General features: G+C 39.2%; 1 protein-coding gene across 1 annotated transcript in view; it reads left to right on the forward strand.

The window, feature by feature from the left end:
- Nucleotides 1-25,845, forward strand: part of LOC134368594 (55 kDa erythrocyte membrane protein-like) — a 47,769-nt gene that overhangs the window by 14,380 nt on the left and 7,544 nt on the right. The window contains 6 exon segments of the mRNA XM_063085021.1: nt 6,431-6,574; nt 6,872-6,950; nt 13,123-13,208; nt 24,371-24,415; nt 24,417-24,440; nt 24,806-25,002. Coding sequence (XP_062941091.1) covers nt 6,431-6,574; nt 6,872-6,950; nt 13,123-13,208; nt 24,371-24,415; nt 24,417-24,440; nt 24,806-25,002 — 575 coding nt within the window.

Genomic DNA, 25,845 nt, shown 5'->3' on the forward strand with positions numbered 1-25,845 from the left:
TTCATGTGTCTGTTGGCCATTTGTATATCTTCCTTTGGGAAATGCCTATTTAGCTCTATTACCGATTTTTAAATTGGGTTACTTCTTTTTGTTGTAACCTTTGTTCAGTTCATTGTGTATTCTGGATATTAATCCTTTGTCAGATGTATATTTTGCAAATATTTTCTCCCACTCTGTTGGTTGTCTTTTTCTTTTGCTATGCAGAAGCTTTTAAGTTTGATATAATCCCATTTGTTTATTTTTCCTTAGGTGCCTGTGCTTTTGGGGTCGTATTCAGGAAGTCTGTGCCCAGTCCTACTTCCTGAAGTGTTCCTCCTATGTTTTCTTTAAGAAGTTTTATTGCTTCAGTGTGTATATTTAATTCTTTAATCCATTTTGAGTTGATTTTAGTATATGGAGAGAGGTATGGGTCTAGTTTAATCCTCCTACATATGGATATCCAGTTCTCCCAGCACCATTTGCTGAAGAGGCAGTCTCTTCCCCAGTGTATAGGCTTGGTGCTTTTGTCAAAGATTAGATGGCTATAAGTGTATGGGTTGATTTCTGGATTCTCTATTCTATTCCATTGATCAGTGTGTCTGTTTTTATGCCAGTACCATACTGTTTTGGTTATTATAGCTTTGTAGTATAGTTTAAAGTCAGGTAGTGTTATGCCTCCAGCTTTTTTTTTTTTTTTTTGCTCAGCATTGCTTTTGCTATGCATGGTCTTTTGTTATTCCATATAAATATCTGGATAGTTTTCTCCATTTCTGATAAAAATGTCATTGGAATTTTGATGGGGATTGCATTGAATTTGTGTATCACTTTGGGTAGTATGGACATTTTCACAATGTTGATTCTTCCAATCCAAGAGCATGGGATATCTTTCCATCTTCTTGTGTCCTCTTTAATTTCTCTCAGCAGTCGTTTGTAGTTCTCATTATAGAGGTTTTTCACATCCTTGGTTAACTCTATTCCTAAGTATTTTAATTTTTTCATGGCTACTGTAAATGGGCAAGCTTTCTTGATTTCTCTTTCTGCATGTTCACTATTGGAGAATAGAAATGCTACTGATTTATGTGTGTTGATTTTGTATCCTGCTACTGTGCTGAAATCATTTATCAACTCCAAGAGTTTTTTTGTAGAGGCTTTAGGCTGTTCGATATATAGGATCATGTCATCTGCAAACAGGGGCAGTTTGACTTCATCTTTTCCAATCTGGAAGCCCTTTATTTCCTTCTCTTCTCTGATTGCTCTGACTAGTACTTCCAACACTATGTTGAATAGGAGTAGTGAAAGTGGGCATCCTTGTCTAGTTCCTGTTCTTAAAGGAAAAGCTTTCAGCTTTTCCCCATTCAGGATGATATTGGCAGTGGGTTTATCATATGTGGCTTTAATTATGTTGAGACACTTTCCATCTGTGCCTAACTTATAGAGAGTCTTTATCATGAATGCGTGTTGAATTTTATCAAATGCATTTTCAGCATCTATAGAGATGATCATATGGTCCTTGTGCCTGATTTTATTGATATGGCATATCACATTTATTGATTTGTGGATGTGGTACCAACCTTGCATCCCTGGAATGAATCCCACTTGATCATACTGTATAATTTTGCATATTCGTTGCTGTATTCTGTTGGCTAGTATTTTATTGAGGATTTTTGCATCTATATTTATCAAGGATATTGGCCTTTAGTTTTCTTTTTTAGTTGTTTGTTTTTGGTTTAGGTATCAGGGTGATGTTTGCTTCATAGAATGAGTTTGGGAGAATTGTCTCTGTTTCAGTCTTTTGGAATAGTTTGTAGAGAATTGGTGTCAATTCCTCTTTGAATGTTTGGTAGAATTCTGATGTGAATCCATCTGGTCCTGGGCTTTTCTTTGTTGTGAGCCTTCTGATAACAGCTTCAATCTCTTTTATTGTTATTGGTCTGTTCAGATTTTCTACATCTTCTTGGCTCAGTTTTGGTAGTTTGTGCGTGTCCCGAAATTTATCCATTTCCTCCAGATTTTCAAATTTGTTGGTAAATCTTTTTCCATCCTTTCACTCTTAGTCTATGTGAATCTTTATGGGTGAGGTGGGTCTCTTGAAGGCAGCATATAGTTGGGTCCTCCTTTTTAATCCAATCAGCCAGTCTGTGTCTTTTGATGGGGGAATTTAATCCTTTTACATTTAGAGTTGTTATTGAAAAGTGTTGATTTACTTCTAGCATTTTATTGATTTTTGTTTGCATGTCTTAAGTGTCTTTTGTTCCTTTCTTTCTGATTTCTTGTTTGTCTTCTGTATTTGTTGGTTTTTTGAGTTGGAGATAAACATTTTTTTTTCTTTTCAGTGTTGGCATTTTTATTTTACTAGTGGGTTTTGATTTTTCTTGAATTTTTATGGCAGTGGTAGTTATTTTTCAGATACCAAACCCAGTGCTCCCTTGAGAATTTCTTGTAAGGGTGGTCATGTGGTAGTGAACTCCCGCAGTTTTTGTTTGTCTGATTAATATACTCTTTGCCCTTCATTTTGGAAGGATAGCCTTGTGGGGTAGAGTATTCTTGGCTGGCAATCTCTGTCTTTTAGTATTTTGAATATATCATCCCATTCCTTTCTGGCTTTTAGGGTTTGTGATTAATAGTCTGATGTTAGTCTGATTGGGTCTCCCTTATAGGCGATTTGATGCTTCTCTCTTGCAGCTTTTAAGATTCTCTCTTTGTCTTTGAGTTTTGCCAGTTTGACTATAACATGTCTTGGAGAAGACCTTTTTGGGTTGAATACATTTGGGGATATTTGAGTTTCCTGAATCTGAAGATCTGTGCCTTTTTGTATACCTGGGAAGTTTTCTGCCACTATTTTGTTGAATATGTTTTTAATGCAATCTCCTTTTTCCTCCCCTTCTGGAATACCCATGACTCGGATATTTGAGTGCTTAAGGTTGTCTGATATCGCTCTTAGATTTTCTTCAATGTTTTAAATTCTTTTTTCTTTTTTTTTTGTCTGCCTGTGTTATTTTAAACAGCCCATCTTCAAGGTCAGAAGTTCTCTCTTCTGCTTCTGCAAGTCTGCTGGGTAAACTCTCTGTTGTGTTTTTTATTTCACTGAATGAATTCTTCAGCTCAACAAGCTCTGCTACATTCTTTTCCAGGGCATTGATTTCCTTGTACATTTCTTCTTTCAGGTCTTGTATACTTTCCCTCATTTCATTGTGTTGTCTAGCTGAATTTTCTTGTATCTCATTTAGTTTCCATAGAATTATCACTCAAAATTCCTTGTCAGACATTTCAAGGTCTTCTTGTTCTATAGGATCTAGAGCTTGAGAGTTATTACCCTTTGGTGGTGTACTTTCTTGATTTTTCATATTTCTGGTATCTTTCCTTTGATGTTTAGTCATTGTGGCAAGGGATTTCACAGTCCACTGGTTTGACACTGTTGTCTTTCTAGGATCCTGCTGGGGCTGCCAATTTGGCACAGCTGCCTCAGTGCCTGCTCGGTTGCACACTGGCGCCATGGGGCACTTTGTCTCCATGGGACTCGGGCCTCTCCAATAGGGTGCCTCTCTGGTCAGCATGCACTCAGCCTGGCTGTGAATGGGGTCCTGCTAGGTTGTGCGCTAGCGCCGTGGGGTGCATAGTCTCTGTGGGACTTGGGCCTCTCTGGTGGGGCACCTCTCTGGTCAGCATGCACTCGGCCAGGCTGGGGATAGGGTCTGGCGGTGGCGAGGCCTACCTGCTCAGCTGCACCTAAATTTTATAATATTTTTTTTAAAAGAATGCTGCAGTGATGTTGCTGTTCATGTCTTTTGGTGCATGTGGGCATGTATCATGTGGCCACTTTGGTAGAGACTGAGTCTGAGAGTTACAGTTCCCCACTGCATGGCTTGCCCTTTCACTCTCTTAATGCCATTTCCCCCCAATATTTTGTTTGAAAAATTTCAGACTTACTGAAAAGATGAAATAATTTTATAGTAACACTCATATAGCCACATCTCCTAAATTCTATAATTAGCATGTTTCTATGTTTGCTTTATCACATATTTATCCAAAAATCATCCATCTATCCACCACTTTTTTTTTTCTGGTATTTTCAAATAAGTTGCAGGTATCAGAGCACTTCACCCCTAAAAGCTTCAACATGCATATCATAGGCTACAGTTCAATATTTGTTTATGGTTCTTTTTTATTTTGAGGTAAAATTTATATACAGTGCAATGCTCAAATCTTAAATGTACCATTGGATGAGTTTTAACAAATACACACCACTATCACGATATAGAACATTACCAGCATCCCGGAAAGTTGTCTCATGCCCCTTCCCACACCATCCTGTTCCCATCCCATCAGAGGAAACCACTGTTTTGATTCGACTGAAATACTTTTGTTTGTTCTAAAACCTCGTATAAATTACATCGTGCAGTATGTACTCTTTTTCGTAAGGCTCCTTTCACTCAGCATAATGTTTCTGAGATTCATCCATGCTGTTGCATGTATTGGTAGTTTGGTCCTTTCCGCTGCTGAGTAGTAGTCTATTGTATGGATGTAGTGCACTTGGTTTATGCATTCTCCAGTGGATGAACACCTAGGTTGCTTCTACTTTTTGGCTGTTATGAACATTCAAGCACCAGTCTGTGGGCGTATGTTTACTTTTCTGTTGGCTGAATCCCTAAGAGTGGGATTGCTGGGCCATAGGGTGTGTGTTTACCTTTATATAAAAAATTCCCAAAGTGCCTTACACAGTGGCTGCACCATTCAGCATTCCCACCAGCAGTGTATGAGCGTTCCAGCACTTGGTATGATCTCTTTTTCATTTTAGCCATCCTAGTGCATGGGTAGTGTTGTTCTGTTATGGTTTTAATTTGTATTTTCCTGATTATAGTGATGCTGAGCACGTTTTTCATATGTTTATTGGATATTCATATGTCTTATTTGGTGAAGAGTCTGTTCAGATCTTTTGTCCATGTTTTCATTGAGTTTGTCATGTGATTGAGTTGTAACAGTTCTTCATATGTTCTGAATACAAGTCCTTTGTTAGGTGTAAGTATTGCAGATTTTTGCTCTCAGACTGTGCCATGCCTTTCCAGTTTCTTATGTATCTTTGATGAGAAGTTTTTTGTCTTGATGAAGTCAATTCTTAGTTTTTGTTATTGCTGCCTGTGTCTTGTCTAGTAAACCTTTGCATACCTCAGTTAATTTTTTTTGATAAGGACTTCTTAATTTTAAAGTATTTATCTTTTTAGTTTTTATTTTATAGTTACAACCTTTTATGTCATATAAGAGATTTTTACGTAATCTAAGGTTATGGAGATATTCTCCTGTTTTTTTCTCAAACCTTGGTGATTTTCTCTCTCACATTTGCATCTGCAATCCATCTGGGATTGGTTTTTGTGTATAGAATGATGTAGGGCTCAAGATTCATTTTTTCCATGTGCTTCCCTGATTGCCCCAGCACCGTTTATTGTGCAGACCATTCTTTCCCCACTGCACTGCAGTGTCATCTTTGTCATAAATCAGCTGACCATATATATGTGGGTCTGTTTCTGCACTTTCTAATCCGTTACATGGGTCTTTTGTCTGTCCTCCTGCCACAGTGCCTTAAATGACTTCAGATTTTTAATAAAGAGGTGTTGCTGTCTACTAGTGTAAGTTGTCCAGCTTTGCTGTCTTCAAGATTATGGGAAGGGGTCCCAGTGGCAGTGTCATTTTGGGATGGTGGGAGGGATAGTAGCAGTCTCACCTAGAGATAGTCAGTTGGTTTGGGCCAGTATTGTTATCATGGTCCAGGGCCTCGTCCTAAGCATTCGATTCTCTAGACGGGAGCTCTTTGTAGCTTAAGAGATGGTCTGTAAGAGACCAATGCTACCCTGAGTTCCCTTCACTGCTGTGTGGCCAGAGCATCAGGTTGCTCAAGGAAATGCAGAGGAGAAGAGAGCACCTGGGTCTTGCACTTACCAGCATGCCCGTCACTGGAGAGGTGCTCATTGTTTCGAACAGGCATGGCCGCTGTCTTCTCTGCTCCCTTCTCCCTCTGCAGTTGTCCCTTTCTGCCTCCTCCCATCATGAAATCATTTAGACGCACCCTGGATCTTTGCTATGCAGTGTGCACGCGTGTGCGCACCCATACAGGTACACAACCCCTTACCAGAAACCCTTGCAGCCTGAGGTGCTTTAGGATTCAGAATTTTAAAAATTTTATTATACATTATGTAATGCCCTCAGTGGGATCTGGGAGCACCCTGTAAATCACACACTCTAATATTTCTACAGCGACCTAGATAAACATCTATTAAATTGGATAAATATGGCTTATAAACAGCTTCACATCAATTCAAATGAGATCTGATGCCAAACTTATGAAATCTCATAACTGTGGGTTTTCAGAGCCTTTCGCATTTTAGAATTGCAGATTACGGACTGGCCGTGGGCCTTTGCTCCTTATGTCATACGTTGCTCTGTTGTTTTGACTTGACAGGCTGTGTCGCATCAGTTGAATGCTGTCACTGAGGACATGTACACCAATGGGTCTGCTGCCCCAGGTAGTCCTGCCCAGGGCAAGGGGCAGGAGGTGCGGAAAGTGCGAGTCATACAGTTTGAGAAGGTCACAGAGGAGCCCATGGTAATCCCTTGTCATATTGTCACCCACCACTTACTCTCTACCCCATGAGTCACTGAGCCACAAGAGTAAACACAGACGACTGCTCATGCAGTTAGGGAGTCAGCCACCTACAGCATTGTATCTCTTTGTCCCCAGTCGAGTTCCTCCGCAAAGCAGGCTCATGCCTGCTCTAGTTGAGGGCTATCCTGGGTATAGATGGAAAATATTTGTCCTGAAAAATCACCTTAAGTTGTTTTAAAGGAATAACCTCAGAAAGAGATTAAAATAAAGCTTACTATGTCATTGCCTTTATTTCAGGGAATCACTCTGAAGCTGAATGAAAAACAGTCCTGTACAGTGGTCAGAATTCTTCATGGCGGCATGATTCATAGACAAGGTACTCCGTGGGGGTCCAAGGTCGTGTTTTATTTGGGGATTAATACTTTAATCCTCAAACTCATAGCATTTTTGTGAGTGTGCCAAGATTTTTTTGTGTGCCTTAATAACTGGCTTTTTAGAATAATCGAATGATAAGATCTTAGTACGAATTGCCCAGTGTGACCATCTCTCCCTCTGAGACTTCTTGTGCGGGTTTTTATACCTATATTTTTCCAGTTAGTTCATATTTGAGCAGTTACTATATGCCACCTATTGCATTTGACTGAATATACGGCAGTGAAGAAAACAGACCATCTCTACCCTCCTGTAGCTAGCAGTTTAGTGAGAAAACAGACATTATAGATACAGCAAATATAGTTGGCCCTCTTTATCCATGGGTTCCACATTCATGGATTCAACCAACCACAGATCGAAAATATTTGAGAAAAAACTTGCATCTGTGTTGAACATGAACAGACTTTTTTCCCTTGTCATTATTCCCTAAACAGTACAGTGTAACAACTATTTGCATAGCACTTACATTGCATTAAGCATTGTAAGTAATCTAGAGATGTTTTAAAGTATAGGGGAGGATGTACATAGGTTATATGCAAATACTATGCTATTTTATATCAGGGACCTGAGCATCTGTGGATTTTGGTATCCACAGGAGGTCTTGGGACCGGTGCCCCCCGCCGCCCCCCGTGGAGACCAAGGATTGACTGTAATTACAGTTAACTGCTGTATTTCCTTAATTTTAAAGTGCCATCAATTTTTAGATGCATCATTTAGTAAAACTTATTTGGGGGAGCGACAAGAGAACACAATACTAGATGGAAACACAGCATGTTTTTGGCAGCCAGCAGTAGGCTGTATTTGGCCGCTTGTTTCATTCCATACTTTGAACCCTGCCTGGGACGTTTCCTAATGTTGGGATTATGGCAACTCCTGCCCTTTTCTGTTTAGTTAAGACTTTTTTGTATCCAAGGTGACGTGAATACTGGTAACATAGATTGTAAACACTGCTTAACTTTACAATGTGGTAGCATTTTGGGGTTTTAGCTAAACAACAAAGAAATATTGAATTTGCTGGTCAACGAGGAATACTGAGTTCTCTGCCTTGCTTGGTTATCCTTTAGTATGCACACGTGTGTCATAGTCTCCTGGAACCAGGAGCTGCTCTAGTTACAGGAATTTGAGGATGGGGGGCTTTTATTCTGCTGTTGGACTACTGAGGTCAAGAAGGATGAGGCAGTATTGAACTGTCAAGCGCTTGCCTTGACACATCCCTCAAGGGATTCAAGAGGACACTCCCATCTCTCATGGTTGAATGTTTTCAATTCTGAGTATTTTACACAGTCTGTTTTATAACATGCTCTAGTTCATGGTTTCCCTTCTATGACATCTTGAGTTACATTGAAAGCTCTTATTTGAACTTTATTTATTTATTTATTTATATTTTTTAAATTTTTTACAGTAATAGGAAGAATTTTTTATTTTTATTTTTATTTATTTTATTTTATTTATTTATTTTTTTAAATTTTATTTTGTCGATATACATTGTGGGTGATTATTGTTGCCCATCACCAAAACCTCCCTCCCTCCTCCCTCCCCCCCCACCAATGTCCCCTCTGTTTGCTTGTCGTATCAACTTCAAGTAATTGTGGTTGTTATGTCTTCTTCCCCCCCCCCCCCGGTTTTTTTGTGTGTGTGTGTCTGTGTGTGAATTTATATATTAATTTTTAGCTCCCACCAATAAGTGAGAAAATGTGGTATTTGTCTTTCTGTGCCTGACTTGTTTCACTTCATATAATTCTCTCAAGGTCCATCCATGTTGTTGCAAATGTCAGTATTTCATTCGTTTTTATAGCTGAGTAGTATTCCATTGTGTAGATGTACCACATTTTCCATATCCACTCATCTGATGATGGACATTTGGGCTGGTTCCAACTCTTGGCTATTGTATAGAGTGCTGCGATGAACATTGGGGAACAATGTTCGACTTGATGATTTCCATTCCTCTGGGTATATTCCCAGCAGTGGGATAGCTGGGTCGCATGGTAGATCTATCTGCAATTATTTGAGGAACCTCCATACCATTTTCCATAGAGGCTGCACCATTTTGCAGTCCCACCAACAGTGTATGAGAGTTCCTTTTTCTCCGCAACCTCGCCAGCATTTATCGTTCAGAGTCTTTTGGATTTTAGCCATCCTAACTGGGGTTAGATGGTATCTCAGTGTGGTTTTGATTTGCATTTCCCGAATGCTGAGTGATGTTGAGCATTTTTTCATATGTCTGTTGGACATTTGTATATCTTCCTTAGAGAAATGCCTACTTAGCTCTTTTGCCCATTTTTTAATTGGGTTGCTTGTTTTCTTCTTGTAAAGTTGTTTGAGTTCCTTATATATTCTGGATATTAATCCTTTGTCAGATGTATATTTTGCAAATATTTTCTCCCACTCTGTTGGTTGTCTTTTAACTCTGTTAATTGTTTCTTTTGCTGTGCAGAAGCTTTTTAGTTTGATATAATCCCATTTGTTTATTTTTCCTTTGATTGCCTGTGCTTTTGGGGTATTCATGAAGTCTGTGTCCAGTCCTATTTCCTGAAGTGTTACTCCTATGTTTTCTTTAAGAAGTTTTATTGTTTCAAGGTGTATATTTAAATCCTTAATCCATTTTGAGTTGATTTTAGTATATGGTGAGAGGTATGGGTCTAGTTTCATTCTCCTGCATATGGATATCCAGTTATCCCAGAACCATTTGCTGAAGAGGCAGCCCCTTCCCCAGTGAATAGGCTTGGTGCCTTTGTCAAAGATCAGATGGCAGTAAGTGTGTGGGTTGATTTCTGGATTCTCTATTCTATTCCATTGATCAGTGTGTCTGTTTTTATGCCAATACCATACTGTTTTGGTTATTATAGCTTTGTAGTATAGCTTAAAGTCAGGTAGTGTTATGCCTCCAGCTTTATTTTTTTTGCTCAGCGTTGCTTTGGCTATGTGTGGTCTTTTATTATTCCATCTTAGTGTCTGGATAATTCTTTCCATTTCTGAGAAAAATGTCTTTGGAATTTTGATGGGGATTGCATTGAATTTGTATATCACTTTCGGTAGTATGGACGTTTTCACAATGTTGATTCTTCCAATCCAAGAGCATGGGATATCTTTCCATCTTCTTGTATCCTCTCTAATTTCCCTCAGCAGTGGTTTGTAGTTCTCATTATAGAGATTTTTCACCTCCTTGGTTAACTCAATTCCTAAGTATTTTATTTTTTTGGTGGCTATTGTAAATGGGCAGGCTTTCTTGATTTCTCGTTCTGCATGTTCACTATTGGAGAATAGAAATGCTACTGATTTTTGTGTGTTGATTTTGTATCCTGCTACTGTGCTGAAATCATTTATCAACTCCAAGAGTTTTTTTGTAGAGGTTTTAGGCTGTTCGATATATAGGATCATGTCATCTGCAAACAGGGACAGTTTGACTTCATCTTTTCCAATCTGGATGCCCTTTATTTCCTTCTCTTCTCTGATTGCTCTGGCTAGTACTTCCAACATTATGTTGAATAGGAGTGGTGAGAGTGGGCATCCTTGTCTAGTTCCTGTTCTTAAAGGAAAAGCTTTCAGCTTTTCCCCATTCAGGATGATATTGGCAGTGGGTTTATCATATATGGCTTTAATTATGTTGAGATACTTTCCTTCTATACCTAACTTATAGAGGGTCTTTGTCATGAATGAGTGCTGAACTTCATCAAATGCTTTTTCAGCATCTATAGAGATGATCATGTGGTCCTTGTGTTTGACTTTATTAATATGGTGTATCACATTTATTGATTTGCGTATGTTGAACCAACCTTGCATCCCTGGGATGAATCCCACTTGATCGTGGTGAATAATTTTACATATGTGTTGCTGTATTCTGTTTGCTAGTATTTTAGTGAGGAGTTTTGCATCTATATTCATCAACTATATCGGCCTGTAGTTTTCTTTTTTGGTTATATCTTTACCTGGTTTTGGTATCAGGGTGATGTTTGCTTCATAGAATGAGTTTGGGAGATTTGCGTCTGTTTCAATCTTTTGGAATAGTTTGTAAAGAATCGGTGTCAATTCCTGTTTGAATGTTTGGTAAAATTCTGCTGTGAATCCATCTGGTCCTGGGCTTTTCTTTGTTGAGAGCCTTCTGATAACAGCTTCAATCTCCTTTATTGTTATTGGTCTGTTCAAATTTTCTACGTCTTCATGGTTCAGTTTTGGGAGCTTGTGTGTGTCCAGAAATTTATCCATTTCCTCCAGATTTTCAAATTTGTTGGCGTATAGTTGTTTATAGTAGTCTCGAATGATTCCTTGTATTTCAGATGAATCAGTTGTAATATCACCTTTTTCATTTCTAATTTTTGTTATTTTAATCTTCTCTCTTCTTTTTTTTGTTAGCCATCCTAATGGTTTGTCAATTTTATTTATCTTTTCAAAAAACCAACTTTTTGATTCATTGATCTTTTGTATTGTTTTTTTTGGTTTCAATTTTATTCAGTTCTGCTCTGATCGTGATGATTTCTTTCCATCTGCTAACTTTAGGTTTGGATTGTTCTTGTTTTTCTAGTTCTTTAAGGTGAAGTGTTAGGTTGTTCACTTGCCATCTTTCCATTCCTCTGAGGTGAGCATTTAATGCAATAAATTTCCCCCTTAATACTGCTTTTGCAGTATCCGACAGGTTTTGGTATGATTTATCATTATTTTCATTACTTTCAATAAATTTTTTGATTTCCTGCTTGTTTTCTTCTTGGACCCATATGTCATTAAGTAGAATGCTGTTTAATTTCCATGTGTTTGTATAGTTTCCAGAGTTTTGTTTGTTATTAATTTCTAGTTTTTATCCATTGTGGTCTGAGAAGATACATGGGATAATTCCAATTGTTTTGAATTTATTGAGACTTGATTTGTGACCTAATATGTGATCTATCCTGGAGAATGATCCATGTGCTGATGAGAAGAATGAATATTCTGTGGTTGTTGGATGGAATGTTCTGTATATATCTGCCAATTCCAAGTGGTCTAGAGTATTGTTTAGATCTTGTGTTTCTCTACTGATTCTTTGCCTAGATGATCTGTCCAATATTGACAGTGGGGTGTTCAGGTCCCCTGCTAGTATGGTATTAGTGTCTATTTCCTTCTTTAGGTCTAATAGAGTTTTTTTTATAAATCTGGCTGCTCCAACATTGGGTGCGTACATATTTATGATTGTTATGTCTTCTTGACGGATCAGTCCTTTTATCATTAAGTAGTGTCCCTCATTGTCTCTTTTTATGGTTTTAGTTTAAAGTCTATTTTGTCAGACATAAGAATAGCTACTCCAGCTCGTTTTTCTTTTCTGTTTGCATGGTAAATCTTTTTCCATCCTTTCACTCTTAGTCTATGTGAATCTTTATGGGTGAGGTGGGTCTCTTGTAGACAGCATATAGTTGGGTCCTGCTTTTTGATCCAGTCAGTCAGTCTGTGTCTTTGATTGGGGAATTTAAGCCTTTTCCATTAAGAGTTGTTATTGAAAGGTGTTGATTTATTCCTAGCATTTTATTGGTTGTTTGGTTGTCTTAGGTGTCTTTTGTTCTTTGCTTTCTGATTTACTGTTTGGTTTCTGTGTTTGTTGGTTCCTTAGGTTGTAGATAGCGTTTTTGTTTGTTTGTTTTCTCTTCATTAATGCCATTTTTATTATACTAGCGGGTTTAGATTTTTCTTGGGTTTTTATGGCAGCGGTAGTTATTTTTCAGGAACCAAACCCAGTACTCCCTTGAGGATTTCTTGTAAGGGTGGTCGTGTGGTAGTGAACTCCCGCAGTTTTTGTTTGTCTGAGAAATATACTATTTGCCCTTCATTTCGGAAGGATAGCCTTGCACGGTAGAGTATTCTTGGCTGGCAATCTTTGTCTTTAGTATTTTGAATATATCATCCCATTCCTTTCTAACTTTTAGGATTTGTGATGAAAAGTCTGATGTTAGCCTGATTGGGGCTCCCTTATATGTGATTTGACGCTTCTCTCTTGCAGCTTTTAAGATTCTCTCTTTGTCTTTGAGTTTTGCCAGTTTGACTATAACATGTCTGTAAGAAGGCCATTTTGGGTTGAATACATTTGGAGATCGTTGAAAGCTCTTATTTGAACTTTAATTCTTTTGTGGATTGATTTTTTTTTCCTTCTGTGGTAGGCTCCCTTCACGTAGGTGATGAGATCCTAGAAATCAATTGCACAAATGTGACTAATCACTCAGTAGATCAGCTGCAGAAGGCAATGGTAGGTATTTTCTGTGCTAGATGAAGATCTTCCATTGTCTTCATGAAGGGTTAACCCATATTGGTATTAGCATACCTCATTTTTCTGTCAAAGTATTTGTACTTATTGAGGGGGCTCTTCTCCCTGCTAGTCTTCATTGTGTACAAGAAATGACAGTCAGCAGGCTGACTCTAGTGACTGCGTCTGTTGGGCTCCAATGTGTTCATCAAGAAATTAGAGAGTGAGAAGAGAGAGTCCTGCCAGACTCATTTGCTGAAGGCCAGACTCTATCCTGTAGCTACAGTTTTCAGTGGGTTCTGGTGACTACCCCCTCCCTTTGCCCCTTTAGGCCTACCAGTGGTAATGGCTTCTCCAAGTTGCTGATCCTGCGGTGTTTCACGCCCCCCTTGCTGGATCCATTGAGGAAGCCCACATCTTTGTGAAGTTCCTTCATTAAACTCTCTTTAAACAGCCTTTATGAATGTGCCATCTGTTTCTTACTGGGGTCCAATATTAGTCCATTTCTGTTGCTTATAACAAAATACGTGGAACTGGGTGATTTGTAAGAAAACAAAACGTATTGCTTACTGTTTCTGAGGCTGGGAAGTCCAAAGTCCAGGGAACACATCTGGTGAAGGCTTTCTTTTGTGGTGACTTCAGTGACAGCTGGGTATTTTGTTGCAAAATGGAGCGGAGAGAGCAAGAGAGACAGACAGACAGTCTCTCCTCTTCTTTTAAAGCCCTCAGAACCAGGCCCCTGACCACCATTATTAATCCATCCACCACTGCACGGTCCTACAATCCAGTCACCTCTTCAAGGCTCCACCTTCTAATTACCATAATAGGATTTCCCACCCTCAGCAGTCACAGTGGGGGATAAGGTTCTAATGCATAGAATTTGGGGGACATAATTCAAGCTTCAGTGAGTTTTGGAGGGACACGATTCAGTCCACTCCAGGTCCCAAGTAATATGGGAATTAGTAGTGGGCGTAGTCTCAGCAAACAGACCCTCAAGATGGGATTGAGATTGGGCTGCTTATAGGTGAGCACATGAAAATAACTTTGTTGCTGCAGGAGATGGCACAGTGGTAACCCACGGTGTGCGGTAGCATTATGGCCATTTGGGTTATTTGTTGTGGTGTCATGGGATGGAGGAGAAATGGAGGACAAAGTGATGGAAGATCAAGTGGCTGTGGCACCTAGTTACTATGACAACAGAAACATACACAAAGGTTGTGGTATGGGCCAGCTGCTTTTGATGGCCCTATAGAGTAACAGAAGAAAGAACAAATTAGAGGCCTTAACCACGCAACTCAGGGCAAGGTTAGAAATCAGAAAGCCTCCCAGCAGCATTCGGTGCGTCCTTTATCTTCTGTTGCCCCCATCAGATATGAGGCCTGGCTGTAGGCTTGAGAGCTACCCCACCACTTGAATATGCAGGAGCCCAGAAATAGAAATACAAGGCTGAACTCAGTGCAGCCTACAATAAATGAGGGAGAGATCCTGTTTCAGGGCAGGCTGTAGAGCAGTGGTTCTCAAAACTTTAGTGTGAATTAGAATCACCTGGAGGGCTCCTTAAACCACAGCTGCCTGGGCCTCACCCCGAGTTTCTGAGTCCGTAGGTCTGGCAGGGAGGGAGAGGCTCAAGGATTTGCATCTCTGACAAGTCCTGGGAATGCTGTTGCTACTGGTCCAGGGAACACACCTTGGGAACCACTGCTATTGCTACCCACATACTTTCTAGGCTCTTACTACTCCAAAGTATTATCCCTGGACCAGTAGCAGCAGCAGCAGCAGCAGCTGGGACTCGTTGAAATGCAGAATCTTAAACCTCTGTCCTAGATCTCCTGAATCAGAATCTGCATTTTAACAAGGGCCCCAGATGATTTGTGTACTTCAAAAAGTTCGTGGAAAAATGCAATTAAAAGATGATACAAATCTTTCCATGAACTTTTTGAAGAACTCTGGTATTTCTGTATAAGCTAATTGGAGCCTGTGAAGGAACCCATTTATCCCATTGAGAGCTGATAAATAAAGAGAAAGAATGATGCATTTATCCTGTATGAATTGTACCACTGGGATAGTAAATTAGGGGGAAAGTTTTTAAGTTAGTAAATGAGGGGGAAGGTTTCTCAATAGAAATATTCTGGCTGAAAAATAAAGAAAGGACGATAGAATTAGCATATCACCATTTTGCAACTCCTGATGAATTAATAGACTAAGCGTTGAGCAGCAGGGGCTGCTACTGTCACAAAAAAGAGGAGACAACCAGACAGTACATGCCTCCGGATAGAACACACACCACCTCTGAAATTGTCTTGCCAAAAAAATTGAACATGAATCTGATCAAGCCTTTTTCTGTTTTTTTTTTTTGCTCTTCATTTTCTTTTTTATCGGTTATGAATATTCATGGGGTGCAAATCTGATTGTCACCACTCATGCCCAAGATGTGATGGCCAGATCCATACTGGCAGCATGCCCATTGTCACAAATTGCAGTTATACCCCATTTCCCCCACCCAATTATCCCCAACCTCCCTCCCCATCCCCCTATCCCCCACTCTACCTTGTATCCCTAGGTATGCTCTCTCCCTCTGCAAGTCCAATGCACCACTGTGGTCTTTCTTTCCTTCCTTCTTTCTCTCTTAGCTCCCACTTGTGAATGAGGACATGCAGTATTTATCCTTCTGTGCTTTGCTTATTTCATTCAAAATAAGTTTCTCTAAGCTCATCCATGTTGTGGCAAATGGGAGAATTTCATTCTTTTTTATGGCAGAGTAGTATTCCATGGTGTATATATACCACATTTTTCTTATCCAGTCACACATCAATGAACATTTATGTTGTTTCCGTGTCTTGGCTATCATAAACAGAGCTGAGATCAACATGGGAGTTCAGGTATCCCTTCAACATGATGATTTCTAGCCCTCTGGGTATGTGTAAGATCTATCTGTAGTTGTTTGAGAAACCTCCAAACTATTTTCTGTAGTGGTTATACTAATTCACAGTCCCACCAACAGTGCAGGAGTGTTCCCTTCTCTCCACACCCTCACCAGCATTTGTTATTCACCGTCTTTTTTATTATAGCCAGTCTAACTGGGGTGGGTGGTATCTCAGTCTGGTTTTCATTTGCATTTCCCTGATGACAAGTGAGACTGAGTATTTTTTCATGTACCTGTTAACCATTTGTACATCTTCCTTTGAAAACTGTCTATTCAGATACTTTGCCCATTTTTAATTGGGTTATTTGTGTTTTTTACTGTGTAATTGCTTGAGTTGCTTGTATATTATGGATACTAATCCCTTATCAGTTGCATAGTTAGTAAAATTTTTCTCCCACTCTATAGGTTTTTATTTCACTCTGTCGATTGTTTCCTTTGCTGTGTAGAAGCTTTTTAGTTTGATATAGTCCCATTTGTTTATTTTTTCTTTTGTTGCTTGTGCTTTCAGGCTCATGTTCATAAAGTCTGTGCCCAGACATACTTCCTGAAATGTTTCATCCCTATTTTCCCCTAGTAATTTTACAGTTTCATGTCTTATACTTAAGTCTTTAATCCATTTTGAGTTGATTTTAGTATATGGTGAGAGGTATATGTCTAGTTTCATTCTTCTGCATATGGATATCCGATTTTCCCAGCACCACTTACTGAAGAGGCAGTCTTTTCCCCAATGCATGTTTTTTGTTGCCTTTGTCCAATATCAAATGGCTGTAAGCCTGAGGAGTGATTTCTGGGTTCTCTATTTTATTCCATTGGTCTGAGTGTCTATTTTTCATGCCAGTCCCATTCTGTTTTGGTTACTAAAGCTTTGTAGTATAATTTGAAGTCAGGTAGTATTATGCCTATGGACTTATTATTATTTTTTGCTCAGGATCGCTTTGGTTATTTGGGGTCTTTTCTTGTTCCATGTGAATGTTGTTTTTTCCATTTTTGTGAAGAATGTCATTGGTATTTTGATGGGGTTTGCATTGAATCTGTAGATCACTCTGTGTAGTATAGACGTTTTCACAATGTTTGTTCTTCCAATCAAAGAGTATGGAATGTCTCTCCATTTTTTTGTGTCTTTTTAAATTTCTTTCAGTAGTAGTTTGTAGTTCTCATTGTAGAGATCTTTCACCTCCTTGGTTAAATTGATTCCTAGGTATTTTACTTTTTTTGTGACTGTTGTAAATGGGCTTACGTTCTTGATTTCACTTTCTGTTAGCTCATTATTGGAGAATATAAATGCAACTGATGTGGGGGCATTTGTTTTGTATCCTGCAACATTACTGAAATTATTAACCAGATCTAGGAGTTTTTTGATAGAGTCTTTAGGTTTTTCTATATATAGTACCATGTTATCCACAAATACGGACAGTTTGACTTCATCTTTTCCAATCTGGATGCCCTTTTTTCTTTCACTTGCCTGATTGCTTAAGGTATTACCTCCAGTAGTGTGTTAAATAGAGGTGGTGAGAGTGGGCATCCTTGTCTTTTTCCTGTTCTTAAGGGAAAAGCCATCCTTGCATCCCTGGGATGAATCCCACTTGATCAAGGTATATAATTTGTTGGATGTGTTGCTATACTCTGATTGCTAATATTTTGTTGAGGATTTTTGCATCTATGTTCATCAAGGATATTGGCCTGTAATTTTCTTTTTTTCTTGTGTCTTTATCTGGTTTTGGTATCAGAGTTATGTTGGCCTCATAGAATGAGTTTGGGAGAATGGGTTCTGTTTCAAGATTTTGGAATAGTTTGAGAAGAATTGGTATTAATTCCTCTTTAAAGGTTTGGTAGAATTCAGGTGTAAAGCCATCCAGACGTGGGCTTTCCTTTGTTGGAAGATTTCTGATTACCATTTCAATCTCATTGCTTGTTATTGGGCTGTTCAGGTTTTCTATCTCTTCTTGGTTCAGTCTGTGTAGTATGTATGTGTCCAGAAACTGATCCATATCTTCAAGGTTTTCATATTTGTTGTCATAATAGTCTGTTGTCAATATATCTGTCTATAATAGTCTCTAATGATTCTTCATATTTCTATACTATTGGTTGTAATGTCTCCCTTTTTATTTCTGATTTTTGTTATTTAGGTCTTCTCTCTTCTTTTTTTCTTTTTCTTTTTTCTTTTGTTAACCTATCTAATGGTTTGTCTGTTTTATTTATCTTCTCAGAAAACCAAGTTATTGTTTCATTGATCTTTTGTATGTGTTTTGGGGTCTCTATTTCACTTTGTTCTGCTCTGATCTTAATTATTTCTTTCTACTACCTTTAGGATTGGATTGTTGTTGTTTTTTTAGTTCTTTGAGGCTTAGTGTTAGGTCGTTTATTTGAAGTCTTTATATTCTTTTGATGTAAGCATGTTTTGCAATAAATTTCCCTATAAATACTGCTTTTAGAGTATCCCACAGGTTTTGGTAGGATGTATCATTATTTTCATTAGTTTCAAGAAATTTTTTGATTTTCTGTTTAATTTCTTCTTGGAACCATAGGTCATTCAGGAGACTATTGTTTAGATTCCACATATTTGTATAGTTTACAGGGTTTCAATACTTATTGATTTCCAGTTTTAGTCCATTGTGATCTGAAAAGATACTTGGAATGATTTCAGTTTTTAAAAATTTGCTGCGACTAGATTTGTGACCTACTATGTAGTCTGTCATGGAGAATGTTCTATGTGCTGATGAGAAGAAAGTGTATTCTTTAGTTGTTGGGTAAAATGTTCTGTATATATCTGCCAGGTCCAGTTGGTCTATACTATAGATTAAATCCTGTGTCTCTTTGTTGATTTGTTGCCTGGAAGATCATACTGAGAGAGGGGTGTTCAGATCACCCACTATTAATGTATTAGGACCTGTTTCTTTCTTTAAGTCTGAGAGTGTTTGCTTTATATATTTGGGTGCATGCACATTTTTGATTGTTAAGTCTTCTAGCTGGATAGATCCTTTTATCATTATGTAGTGGCCTTCTTTGTCTCTTTTTATGTTTTTTAATCCAATCAGTCAGTCTGTGTCTTTCGAGTGGGGAGTTTAATCCATTCACATTTAGGGTAGTTATTGACAGATATTGTTTAATTCCTGTCATTTCATTGTTTTTGTTTAGATGTTTCAAATTTCTTTTGATTCTTACTTCCCCTTTTATTTCTCTTCTTCAATGTTAGTTGGAAAGGTGAGGTGGCATGATTTAGCTTCTTTCTCTTTCTCGCTGACATTTTTGTTTTAATGGCAGGTTTTGCTCTTTCTTGTGTATCTGTGATAGTGATCATCATTTTTCAGATTCCAGATGAAGGACTTGGACTCCCTTGAGAATTTCTTGCAGGGCTGGTCGTGTGGTGGTGAACTCCCACTATTTTTGCTTTTCTGGGAAATACACTACTTCTCCCTCATTTCTGAAGGAGAGCCTTGCTGGGTAAAGAATTCTTGGCTGGCAATTTTTTTCTTTTAGTGTTTTGAATATATCTTAGTGTTTTGAATATATCATTGCAGTTTCTTCTGGTCTGTAGGGTTTCAGTTGAGAAGTCTGCTGTTAGTCTGATGGGGGCTCCCTTATAGATGACTTGATGCTTTTCTCCTGCTGCTTTTAGAATTCTCTTCTTGTCTTTGAGCTTTGCCAGTTTGACTATAATGTGTCTTGGGAGTTTCTTTTTGGGTAGAATCTGATTGGGTACCTTTGAGTTTCCTGGATCTGACGGTCTGCATCTCTTCCTACACCTGGGACGTTTTCTGTTATTATTTCCTTGAATAGGTTTTCAATACCTTTTGCTTTCTCCTTTCCTTCTGGAATACCCACAATTCATATATTAGAGAGCTTGAGGTTGTCTGCTCTCTCTCTGAGATTTTCTTATTTTTAATTCTTTTTTCCTTTTTTTGTCTGCCTGGCTTATTTTGAAAAGACCGTCTTCGAGATCTGAAATTCTTTCTTCTGCTTGCTCTACCCTGATGCTCAAATCCTCTGTTTTGTTTTTATTTCACTGAGCAAATCTTTCATTTTTAGTTCTGCTACACTCTTTTTTAAGATATTAATCTCTTTGTAAATTTCCTCCTCCATATTCTGGATATTTTTTACTTGTATCCTTGTGTTCTCTAACTGAGTCTTCTTTGATCTCTTCAAAGAAGAGATCAAAGATCTTTTCTTAAGATCATTGCTCAGAATTCCTTTTCAGACATTTCAAGGATTCCCTGTTCTATGGGGTCTGGAATTTGAGCATCAGTGTATTCCTTCAGTGGTGTCATATCTTCTTGTTTCTGTAGTTCTAGTATTTTTTCATTGATGTTTGTTCCTCTGATAGAGGATTTGCTTCTTCTATTACCTTGGGTTTGGCTATGAGGATAAAGATTTTCTCGTGTATTTGCAGGCTCCACTGGTCACTCTTCTTATATCAGTGTAGTTGAGTGAGTGGCAGGTTGCCTGTGGAGTGGCCCTGGCTGCTGCTGTGGTGGTGGACTCTCCTTGCAGTGACAGTAGGTGTGATGGTGGCTGCATTACACCACCTTGGCTCCTGTCTCCTGTTCTGGCTTTCTGTGGCCGTAGACTGAGACCCTGGTACCACACAGGTTTGGCTCACCTGGGCGGCTGCTGGGGCTGTGGGTATTTCCCTTCAGGACTTTAGACTGAGCCCTGGTGCCACATGGGGCTCGGCTCACCTCAGCGTCCTTACAGTTTAATCTATTAAAAAGTGACTTTTCTGAATGGTATAAAACCAGAATGAATTTTTTCAAAGGTTTATTTTTCCAGTACTATTTATCGAGTAGTCCATCTTTTCTTTACTGTTGTAAAACGGCACTTTTTCATATACCATATTTTGATGTATATGTGGATCTGCGTTGGGTTCTGTTCCTTTCACCTATTCATTTGTTCTGCACTGATAGCACACTTTAAAAATGACTATAGCTTTATGTTTTTATATCTGGTACCCCCCCCACCATGCCTTTCTTCTTCTTTTTCAAAATTATTCCTTTTTTACTCTCCAGTATGAATTTTCGAATTAGCCTGTCTAATAGATGAAAATTTCCACTAGGGTATGGATTGAAATTACGTGGAATTTGTGTATTCATCTGTGGGAGAACGTATGTCTTTTCGTCATTGACATTGCCCATCTGTGAATATGTTCTTTCTCCGTTCAGCTTTTCTTCAAGTCTTTCAGGCTAATTTTATAGATTTGTCCATACACGTTCTCCACATTTTTTTTATTACTGGTCACTTTGTAGTTTTTGTTACTTTTGTAAATTTGATCTAATTTATATTTGCCATTTGTAAATGAGTAACCTGGTATATAGAAAAGTCTTTGACTTTTTGGTAACTTTCTGTTGTGGTATAACTTCAAACTAGTAGATAAATTGCTAGATAGTACTAGGATGTCCTGTATACCCTCTACTCATTCATGTTTTCTTTTTTAATACTTGAGCGGTTCCATGTTCCAAACCTAGAACTCTTACCTATTTTGAGTTTATCTTGGTGACCTGACGACAACATGAGATATGGACACAAATTTATCTTTTTTCAAATAGCTATCTAGTTGTCCCAACACCACTTATTTAAAAGTTCATCTTTTCCCCAGGTATTTTAGCTGCCACTTTATTACATATCAAATTTCCATGTGCATTTGGTAATGTTTCTGGGCATTTTATACTCTTCCACTGTTTTCTCTGTCTACTCCTATGTCAGCATCACACCATTTTAATCATAGAAGTTCTATGATATGTTCTAATATCTGACAAGGAGCTAGTCCCCCTCTTATTGCTATTACTTGTTTCTTGGCAGAAGACTTTTAGAAGGAAGTTTCCTGGCTACCAACTTTTAAAAGTTTTCCTAAATAAGTATTTCTGATGAACGTGGTCTTTTCCTTAGAAGTGCAATATGCTGACGCCGTGATGCGCTTTGATCATGTCTGGCTTCGAGACCACTGCCGCTCAGCGTCTTGCGGTGGGGAGTATGGGTACATGAAAAGAGTCTTAACAGGCCTGTCTACTAATTGCTCTTTGTGGACCTTATTTGGATCCTGACACAAACCCACCCATGGGGCGACAGTAGTTTCACCATCATCTCTTTACCCCTCACCTTTGTCAATAGCTCCTTCATTCAACAGTCTTCACCACCCATTTCCTGGTGTGACATTGACTGGCAGAGTCCTTTTACCTGCTTGTCCCTTCTATGAGAGGTTATTTGGGATCTTTTCCCACCTGTGAGAATGACAACAGTGCGTTTCACGACTACCAGCATCAGAAGGCTGATTTGTTTGCCCGTGGCATACCCTCCTGGAAAGCTGCTCTGTGACTTGGCCTAATGGTTGCTTCTCAATAAAACGATGCACAGTACATATTTTTTTCTGAAACTGGCATGACTGTATCCCTTAGCATAATATAACAACCTTTTCAAATAAGTGCACATCCAAAATTTGTCTTCATTTTGGTTTATGTAAATATAATCAACTACATAAAAGTTAATTTGGGTTACAAGGCAAAAGATACCATAAACAATAGACTTGAAAAAATACATAACAGGTAAAAGGTTAATAAGTCTGAAGAGCTTCTAAACTTTATTGTAAAAAGACAAACCACCAAATAGAAAACTGGACAAAAAGAAAAAGCATATGGCCCATAAGTTTTTAAAAATATGTTCATTCTTTGCAGCAGTATTCACAATAGCCAAGATGTGGAATCGACAGATGAATGGATAAATAAAATGTGGTGTATATACACAATGGAATATTACTCAGCCTTGAAAAAGGCAGTTCTGTCATTTGGGACAACAGGACATTGTGTTAAGTGAAATAAGCCAGTCACAGAAAGACAAATACTGCATGATGTCACTTATATATGGAATCTAAAAAAGTCAAACCCATAGAAGTAGAGAGTAGAATGGTGGTTACCCGGGGACTAGGGAGTGGGGGAAGGAGGGTGTTGGGAAATGTTGCTCAAAGGACACAAAATTGTAGGTAGACAGGAGGAATAAGTTTAGGAGATGTATTGTACAGCATGGTAACTGTAGTTAATAACATGTATTCCTGAAAATTGCTAAGAGTAGATTTTAATGTTCTAAGAACAAAAATATGGTAAGTGTGATACATATGTTAAGCTTGATTAAGTCATGCCACCGTGTATATATTTCAAAACATGTTGTATATGGGAAATATATGCAATTTTTATTTGTCAGTTAAAACAAAGAAAGAAAAAAGAAAAGACGTTCAACTTTAGTTATGGTAACAAAATTACAAAATAAAGCAACCATGAAATAATTTCCACCCATCAGATTGGCAGAAATTAAAAGGAATTTTAATATGTCATTCTGGCAAGAATTTGCGGGAGAGAAGCGCCTTCTCATACACTCCTGGCAGGAGTGGAATTGTTCTGTCTTTTGGAAAAGTAATCTGAGAATAGCTATTAACTCATAAAGTTCATGCCATTTTATTGTGCATTTCCATATGCACAGATATTGTGTTCTGATGAAAACACAAATATTTAAGGATATATGTTCAAGGATGTTTATAATGAGAAAATAAAACAAAACCAAACCTGGTAACAATGTGCATGTGCGTGAGTGGGGGGGTGGCTGAATAAGCTGTGGTACCTCCGCAGCGTGGATGCTGCATAGCCATGAACAGAATGTGTGAGATCGTGCATTGGCGTAGAAGTGCGGCCATGAAGTAACAATAAATAAAGTGAAGCAAGTTATACAGTTATGTATATAACATCATCCCACGTTTGTTAAAAGCCAACAAAACATATGCATGTGCATGTATGTATGTATGCATGTAAATATCTGTGATGCTTCTATTGGTGTGGAGAAAGGTGTGGGTACGTGTGTGCCAGGTTCTCTTTTAGGAACTTCTGGGGAACTTTTGGGGTCAAGAGGTAGGGGAGGGAAAGTCACTAGCTTTTTCTTTGTTTGTTTTTGGCAGCTGGCTGCTGCGGGGATCTGACCCCATGCCATTGAGGTTATAAGACTGTGCTTTAACCAACAGCTAACCAGCCAGCCCGTTTCTGTTGTTGTTGTTGTTTGTATGTGTCCTACTGTTATGCTGGTTTATGGGGCACATGACACTTCTGTATTAGATGAGGCGTTGTCCTCCAGAATCTCAAAATGTACAGTAAAGATGGCCATTGGGTGAAAAACCTGGGGCTTTGAGGGGGAAAATGACTTTATGAAACCCCAAATCATACAAGTTCCTTTTTCTTACAATTTTATTCCCCCTCCCCCTTTTATTTAATAGAAAGAAACCAAAGGAATGATTTCATTAAAAGTGATTCCCAACCAAGCAAAGTCGTCTTCCTGCACTGCAGGTAGGTGGCGCCATTTTCTCTGTTGTGATGACAGCGGGATTCAGGCCATGTTGTCTTGTGTTCTTTGAGATTTGATGATGTGATGTGAGTCTTACCTTAAGTTCCAAATATGTCACAAGGGTGTGGCTGCTTGGAACGGGATCCCATCATACCCTGCCTAGTGCTCTGTGAACTAGAAGAGCTCCGTCCCCTTTCCTTGAGGCAGACGACAGTGACCACAGGACTAGAGAATCACCATTCTTGCCTCCCTGCTGTCCATTCAACCCTAACTCCATTTATTTCCAGGAGGACTTTGTACTTACATGCTCTGATGCTGGAGTTTCTCTTGCAGCTGCCGCCTGCGGTTTCCTTGTCTTCTTTTTCAGATGTTCGTGAGAGCACAGTTTGACTATGATCCCAAAAAGGACAATCTGATCCCTTGCAAGGAGGCGGGACTGAAGTTTGTCACTGGGGACATCATCCAGATCATCAACAAGGATGACAGCAACTGGTGGCAGGGGCGGGTGGAAGGCTCCTGCAAGGAGTCAGCAGGACTGATCCCTTCCCCGGAGCTGCAGGAATGGTGAGCCGCGTCTGTACATGGGATCTGTGGGTTAAAGAGGCACGAGCTGCCGCACGTAATCTCTTAGCTTCCGAAATCTGCCGTCTTCTGTGTAGTTTCTGTGCTCAACCAAGCAGAGCTCCTGGCTTCCCTGGGATAGCGGGTGAGGGAGGGTCAACACGGCGTCGGAAGCTCGACTGACAGGTCGTTGCAGGCAGAGGAGCCTGAACAGCTGCTCGTTGCTACGTGGGCGTCTGTTTCCTCAAAGCAAGTGACGGTGCTGGGACTCGAGCCCTTATACCACTCCGTGTTGTTTCTGAGGTTTCTTCTGAGTCCTGCAGAAGACAGTCACATTTTAAGTATGTGTCCTTTATGAAAATTTCTGGTACATAGAAGAAATAATTCCTGTCCCTGAGCCAGATTGCTCCTTTAGTCCTAGGTTACACCACCTGGCCATAGCGGTGGCAGAAAAACCCACACAGAATAGTTTCCAATGAGTCCACTCATGACGCTGACTCTCCCTCTGCCTCTGCAAAATAGCCCCAAGGGAAATGTTGCAACCTCAAGGGCTGTTTTCTGAGTTTTAAGCCGGAATTCTGGTTGACCTGGTCTCCAGGGATGATACAGTGGCAGGGAAATTATCAGCCCAGCACCGGAGCGCAGGGTGTGCTGTAGAGAAGTAAAGCGTTAGCACTAGAGCAGCACAGGCGATTCCACACAGACCCCGGCTGATCTTGGTGAAAGCCCCGAGCTGCAGGCGGCTGAGGGACACCCACAGGAGAACCTGAGACCAGCCGCAGGCCGTGACTTGTTCATGAGGCGTGAAATCAGTTTCGTGGGTGGCAACAAGTATTTCTTTTAAAA

This window comes from Cynocephalus volans, chromosome X (genome assembly GCF_027409185.1).
Source record: "Cynocephalus volans isolate mCynVol1 chromosome X, mCynVol1.pri, whole genome shotgun sequence".
NCBI classification, from domain to species: domain Eukaryota; kingdom Metazoa; phylum Chordata; class Mammalia; order Dermoptera; family Cynocephalidae; genus Cynocephalus; species Cynocephalus volans.